The sequence below is a fragment of the Parus major genome, chromosome 19, assembly GCF_001522545.3.
Source record: "Parus major isolate Abel chromosome 19, Parus_major1.1, whole genome shotgun sequence".
NCBI lineage: Eukaryota > Metazoa > Chordata > Aves > Passeriformes > Paridae > Parus > Parus major.
In genome coordinates, this window is record NC_031787.1 from 9,091,637 (window position 1) to 9,097,594 (window position 5,958).

The following is a 5,958-nucleotide window of genomic DNA, read 5'->3' on the forward strand; positions in this document are numbered from 1 at the left end:
CACGGAGCCCGTCCCGGCACACGGAGCCCGTCCCGGCACACGGAGCCCGTCCCGGCACACGGAGCCCGTCCCGGCACACGGAGCCCGTCCCGGCACACGGAGCCCTTCCCGGCCGCCGGGCCGTTCTCCGGGCCGTGGCCGGCGCGGGCTCAGTGCGAGCAGCCCTTTCAGCACCGCGCGTTTCCCTGCAGGGGCTCATCCCGCTGGGGTACACGGTGACGCCGGGCCCACTCCCGACGGCGTTAATCGCCGGGAAACAAAGCAGGGTGACTCGCGGGTGCAGCCGGGGTAAGGATCTCCCTCTCATGGGTCTCCTCTGTCCCCCCAGGTCGGGCGCGCACGGTAGGAGAGCTCCTGGCCCCCACGTCTCCCTTCGACAAGAAGTGCGGCCGGGAGAACTGGACGGTCGCATTCGCTCCCGATGGCTCGTACCTGGCGTGGTCACAGGGACATCGCATAGTGAAGCTGGTCCCCTGGGCACAGTGCCTCAACAACTTGTAAGACAAAGCGCTATGGCTTTCAGTGCATCTGAAAAACAGGAGGATTTAAAAACAGGCGATAGCTTCAAATCGGTTAAAACGTGTGTATTGGTCTTCTAGGCTTTGACACCTTGGGGAAAAATTAATTCCTTAAAATAAGAGCTGGTCTGTCTCTTCCTGTGTGGCCAGCAAGAGGAACAACTATTGCAGCCTCACAAAGCCTGTGGAGGAGTGACTTGTTAATCAGTTCAGACACTTTAAAATAAGAGGAAGTTAGAATGGGAAGGGAATTTAGAGACATGGGCAGATCTGGCCCCTTTACACTTCCTATCACAACACTTGTTTAGCTTTACCTTTTAGGAATTTATTTAAAGGCAGATCTCTTTCCTTATCATCCTTGTTAGTATGCAAGTGGAGTTCCAAAACACACGTTTTATTGGCACTTGGCAGGTTGCATTTTAGCGAAGCTGGTAGCCAGCCACAGCAGTTCTGTAGCTGGTTACATTTCTCTGACCCATTTTTTTCCCCCTTTTGGGGGTGGTTGTTTTCCATGTGCTGGACACTCAGTATCTCTTTTCAGAGTTTAACACATATAAGGGAATTGCAGGAAACTTCCCACTCATTTAGCAGAAAATCCTAGAAATTTTTGTAGCTCATTTTTCTGTAAATGCTTCAAAACTGTTGGGTTTTGCAGTAGGTTAAGTTAGTATCTTGCGCTCTGCAGAGGTAAAACTGTATACAGATTATTAGTATTATTTTGTGTTGGAAGGTTTCCAGGTGCTGGTAGTTTTTCTCAGTCATAAGAAAAAGCCACTTTTATAATTTTAAAGTAAAAATGCACCATTTTGTGCCTCAGAGATGTACATTATGACAACTCCCAGGTTGCATTACGCCCTGAAGAAGAGATTTTTGAGTTAATTTGCGCTGTGCTGCACTTTCTGCTGTCTTTGCAGCCTGTTGCATGGCACCAAGAATGGCACCAACGCTGTCAGCACGAGGCTGCCGCGGCAGAGCAGCGAGAGCAGCCAGAAGAACAAGCCCTGCGAGCACATCATCGACTGTGGGGACATCGTGTGGAGCCTGGCCTTCGGCTCCTCAGTGCCCGAGAAGCAGAGCCGCTGTGTCAACATTGAGTGGCACCGCTTCAAGTTTGGGCAGGACCAGCTGCTCCTCGCCACTGGCCTCAACAACGGCCGTATCAAGATCTGGGATGTCTACACAGGTGAGTGGAGAGGAGATCCTGAGCTGCAGGGACACATGGGGAACATCCAGGCCAGCTCCTTGCCCACCACGGGACACCCCAGCACTGCCCCTCACAGCATTGTCCAGACATCCCTTGGCACACCCAGGTGCCGACTCACTCTTCATGCAGTAATGATATTGTCAGTACACACCAGGAATTGGTTATAGAATCGTAACTGGGAACTGAACCTTGACTACAAATTAAAACATACTAAAAAAGCATGAGCTCCTGCAGCCAGAGGTAACGAAAAACTGCCGAAGGAACAAGAAAGGAAGGTTATGCTTTGAGATGTGAGAGATGGAAGATGCAAAATAATTGAATGTGTGCGTACATACATTGGTTGTTTTCTCAATAGTCTTCCCAGTTTTACCATACTTTAAAAGCATGAAATTGCTGGTTTATGTTGATGAGGACCTTATATTTTTTTAAAAAGAAAAGGAATGAATCAAAAGGACTGAATCTGACTTTAGGGAGTTTCAGTTTTGCTGGTAGCACAGCTACTAGTTTGGAGAGAACTCAATTAATAAAAATAATGACTATTGAGTAATTTGTCCTTGTTAATTGAAGCTTAGAACAGGTACGTCTATCAAAGGACAACTCTTGCCTTATTTCTTATTTCTGAGGTTCTAGTATATAGATTTTGTAGCTTTTCCAGGAGTTACCTCTTGATACAGAAGATATAGAAGATATATAGATATATATAGAAGATATATATCTTCAATATAGAAGAGTGAAAGGATCCATGTGCTGTTCATTGTAGGGAGTATTTCTACAAAGAAAATTGTCTTTACATGCTGTAATTTTATATTCAATATTTGTATCCTTAAAGCATTTGAGCTAAGTACAGTAGTTGCTCATGTTAAATTGTGGTGTTCTCATGTAACAGGAAAACTCCTCCTTAACCTGATGGACCACACAGAAGTTGTAAGAGATTTAACCTTTGCCCCCGATGGCAGCCTGATTCTTGTGTCTGCATCCAGAGACAAAACCCTGCGAGTGTGGGACCTGAAAGATGATGGTAATGTCTGGACTTTATCTGCTCTAATACCTGAGAGAAGTATTCATGTACTCGCCTCTTTTATTGCTCTAGACTCAGTTTGGTCAGGATTGCTTAAAAGCTACGTGTTCTGTTAGTCACACACTCTGCACTTGGAATTCTTTAGTCACCCACTCTGCACCCCCTTGGAATTCCTTATCTGTCTGAATCCTGGAGGCAGATGCAGGTATTGAGCTAAGAGTGCATGAAGTGACCTTCCTGAATGAGGACATGGAGATAGAAGCTGCATCCCAGGGGTTTTATTTCTGTGCAGAATGACACTGCAAGAAGTTTGGGGAAATAATACAAAATTTCACAAAGGAATAACTGATTTGGAAAAGCTTTTCCATCTGAATTTTGTAATATTTAAGCAATTCTTACAGCAACACCTTTCTGTTTAGGAAACATGATGAAGGTGCTGAGAGGCCATCCGAACTGGGTGTATGGCTGTGCATTCTCTCCAGACTCCTCCATCCTCTGTTCTGTTGGAGCTAGTAAAGCAGTATGTGTCAGAGTTTCTTTTTCCTAAATTCTGAATTGTGTGCATAATCATTTTAAATCTAAGTAACATTAAGCTTGTGCTCGGTGTCATAAACTTCTAATGTTTGATGATGATGATGATGTAAAAGTGCATGAAATTTAACTGGCAGATGGCGCATTGAGACCCTGATATGTGAATGGAACTTGCACTGCTTTTAGTTGAAGAGGCTGTAAGTGGAGAAATAGGTCTGCACAGGGTCATGGCATAAAACAAAGACCACTAAAGCTGCCAGGGTTAAAATATACTTAGATTAATGCATAAAAGTATTTTGGTTTTGATTTTGTCCTTCCTATTTTGTGCTCAATGAGAAAGACTTCACAAAGTCTGAGCCAGTCAGGGCATCTTCTGCTGAACAAAGGTTTCTCCCTGTTTCTCCATACCAATGGCAGTGGTGCCAAAGAGTTAGAGGGAAGAGGAGCACAGTTTTTGCTTCCACCCTAATGCCCTGCTAGAGAACTGAAAGCAGTGCAGGTAACGCATGTATGCCATAAGCTACTCCTGGCACTGAAGAGTTAGGGCAGACAAGAAGGGGAGTTCAGCCTGGTTCCAGGGGCTCTGTAGGCAGTGTAGTGGAGCCTCAAAAGGCCCAGTTCAGGCACTGGCCATCACTCTTGAGGGAGTGCTCAGAGGCATTGTCTGCCTCGGTGAGAGCAGCCAAGCTCTGGGGTCTGGCTCTGTAGCGGAGCAGAGGGGGATGTGTACATTGCTGTCTGGAGGCTGTGTGTTTTCCATAAGCTTCTTGCTTTCCCTGTCACAGGTGGTGGCAGCAATATTGGTGTGATTGAGTTAAGCTGGCACCACTCTGAGGAGCACAGTGGTGTTGGTGGGCAGAGAGTGGCAGCTCTGGCCGCCAGCCCGGCGAGCTGTACCGTCTGTACCGTAGGACGAAGTAACCTTGCCCTCGGCTGCAAGGGGTCCTGTACGTACACAGGTGCTGCTCCATGTCCACTGTCTGCTTGCTTGCTTGCTTTTTTTTTTTTTTTTTTTTTAATAATTTTCACAGCAGTGAAACACACTGACTCCTCAAACTTAGTTTCCAGTTTTATGGAATGTTGGGGTCTCCTTGGAAAAATTAGTGACCGTGTTTATAACTGATTGTAAAATGGTTCAGAGTTAGGCAGTATGGGAGGTGCTAAGGCTGAATTTGTTTTGGTCAAACATAAATTTATCCAAGATGTCAGAATTTAACCTGTGCACTAAAACTGTCAAGTGAAAAATCTAGGCTGCTAATGAGCTCTTTGAGGGACATAACAGCTTTTGCTAAAGACTTATATTCCTATAAAACCATGCTGCAGTACATGGATAGTTCCTAAGTAATTAAGTAATTCTGCACAGTCCTTATTTTGGTTATACATAATGTACAACTGCATGTAAAATACTGTAATATTCTATGAATTCTTATAATACACTGTGCAATTAGCCGGGTAAATTGTAATATTAATGTTGTTTGTTACTGTTGACTTGATTTTAAATGCCTAAATTCTTTCTAATAATATGGTTAGACTTCCCTATTGTTTTGCCAGAGACATAACTTTTGGCTGTGAAAATTCTTTTTGCTTGCAGTATCTGTTTCTCTTCCTAGGCTGACGTTGGTGATCCAAGCAATTGTAAACAAGTGATCTTAAACTCAAAGGGATGCCACTGGAGTAACAATATGTTAACCTTACATTTTCTGTCTGTATATTTCTTAAAATTTTGATAGTTACTGAAAAGAGGGGACTGTAGAGTTTAACCCTATTTATTTCTGAATACTTTAATAAAATAGTTTTGTAATACATGAATTTCAGTAAGCTACATGGTTAAATTGTGTTGCCTTTATCTTATATTTTGGCTTATTTTGTTAATAACATTTAACAAATTTGAATTAGAACTTGCATGTCTACTTTAATTATTTTTTAAAAAACATTGATTTTACTCTGAGTATGACACTGAGCATATTTCTTAATTGTAGTAATTCATAATACCTGATTTTAATATAATCCTAAATAAGACTAGCTATACTTAAAAAAACAAATTAAATGCTTCACTGCCTCTCTGAGCAGAGCTATAACATCAGCTCATTTAATTCCAGGTTTTCCTCTGGGATATGGATAAATACTCCATGTTACGGAAACTTGAAGGCCATCACAATGATGTTGTAGCTTGTGAGTTCTCTCCTGATGGAGCATTACTGGCTACTGCATCTTATGATACTCGAGTCTATGTCTGGGATCCACATATTGGAGTGATTCTTAGGGAATTTGGGTAAGTAAAGCAGTCAAATCTGGAAACTTTCTCCCAGAATGGACTTGGAAATGAGCAGTGGCTGATGGAAGTCCTAAAGTGGCAGAGGCTGGAGGTTGTTCTTCCATCTGAGAGAATTTACAGCACTGGTATTTTAACGTGTACTAAGTTGTTAAACAAAGCTGAAGAGCACTCAGCAGAGCAGTCCCCACTCCGGGTCCAGGTGAACCGGTTCAGTGCATTTGTTTGCTGGTGCTGAACTGTTCTGTGCTGGCTGAGGGCTGCCCAGCTGCCGGGTGTCCATCCCTGAGTGTGTGTCTGTCCACAGGCACCTGTTCCCCCCGCCCACACCGATCTTCGCGGGCGGCGCCAACGACCGCTGGGTGCGCTCCATGGCCTTCAGCCAGGATGGGCTGCACGTGGCCAGCCTGGCCGA

At 44.3% G+C, this 5,958-nt stretch overlaps 1 protein-coding gene across 1 annotated transcript in view; it reads left to right on the forward strand.

The window, feature by feature from the left end:
* Window positions 1-5,958, forward strand: part of WSB1 (WD repeat and SOCS box containing 1) — a 14,319-nt gene that overhangs the window by 6,099 nt on the left and 2,262 nt on the right. The window contains exons 3-8 of the mRNA XM_033519012.1: window positions 284-497; window positions 1,433-1,701; window positions 2,609-2,740; window positions 3,160-3,260; window positions 5,371-5,543; window positions 5,851-5,958. Of these exons, the coding sequence (XP_033374903.1) occupies window positions 284-497; window positions 1,433-1,701; window positions 2,609-2,740; window positions 3,160-3,260; window positions 5,371-5,543; window positions 5,851-5,958 (997 nt within the window). The remainder of the gene's footprint in view (window positions 1-283; window positions 498-1,432; window positions 1,702-2,608; window positions 2,741-3,159; window positions 3,261-5,370; window positions 5,544-5,850) is intronic.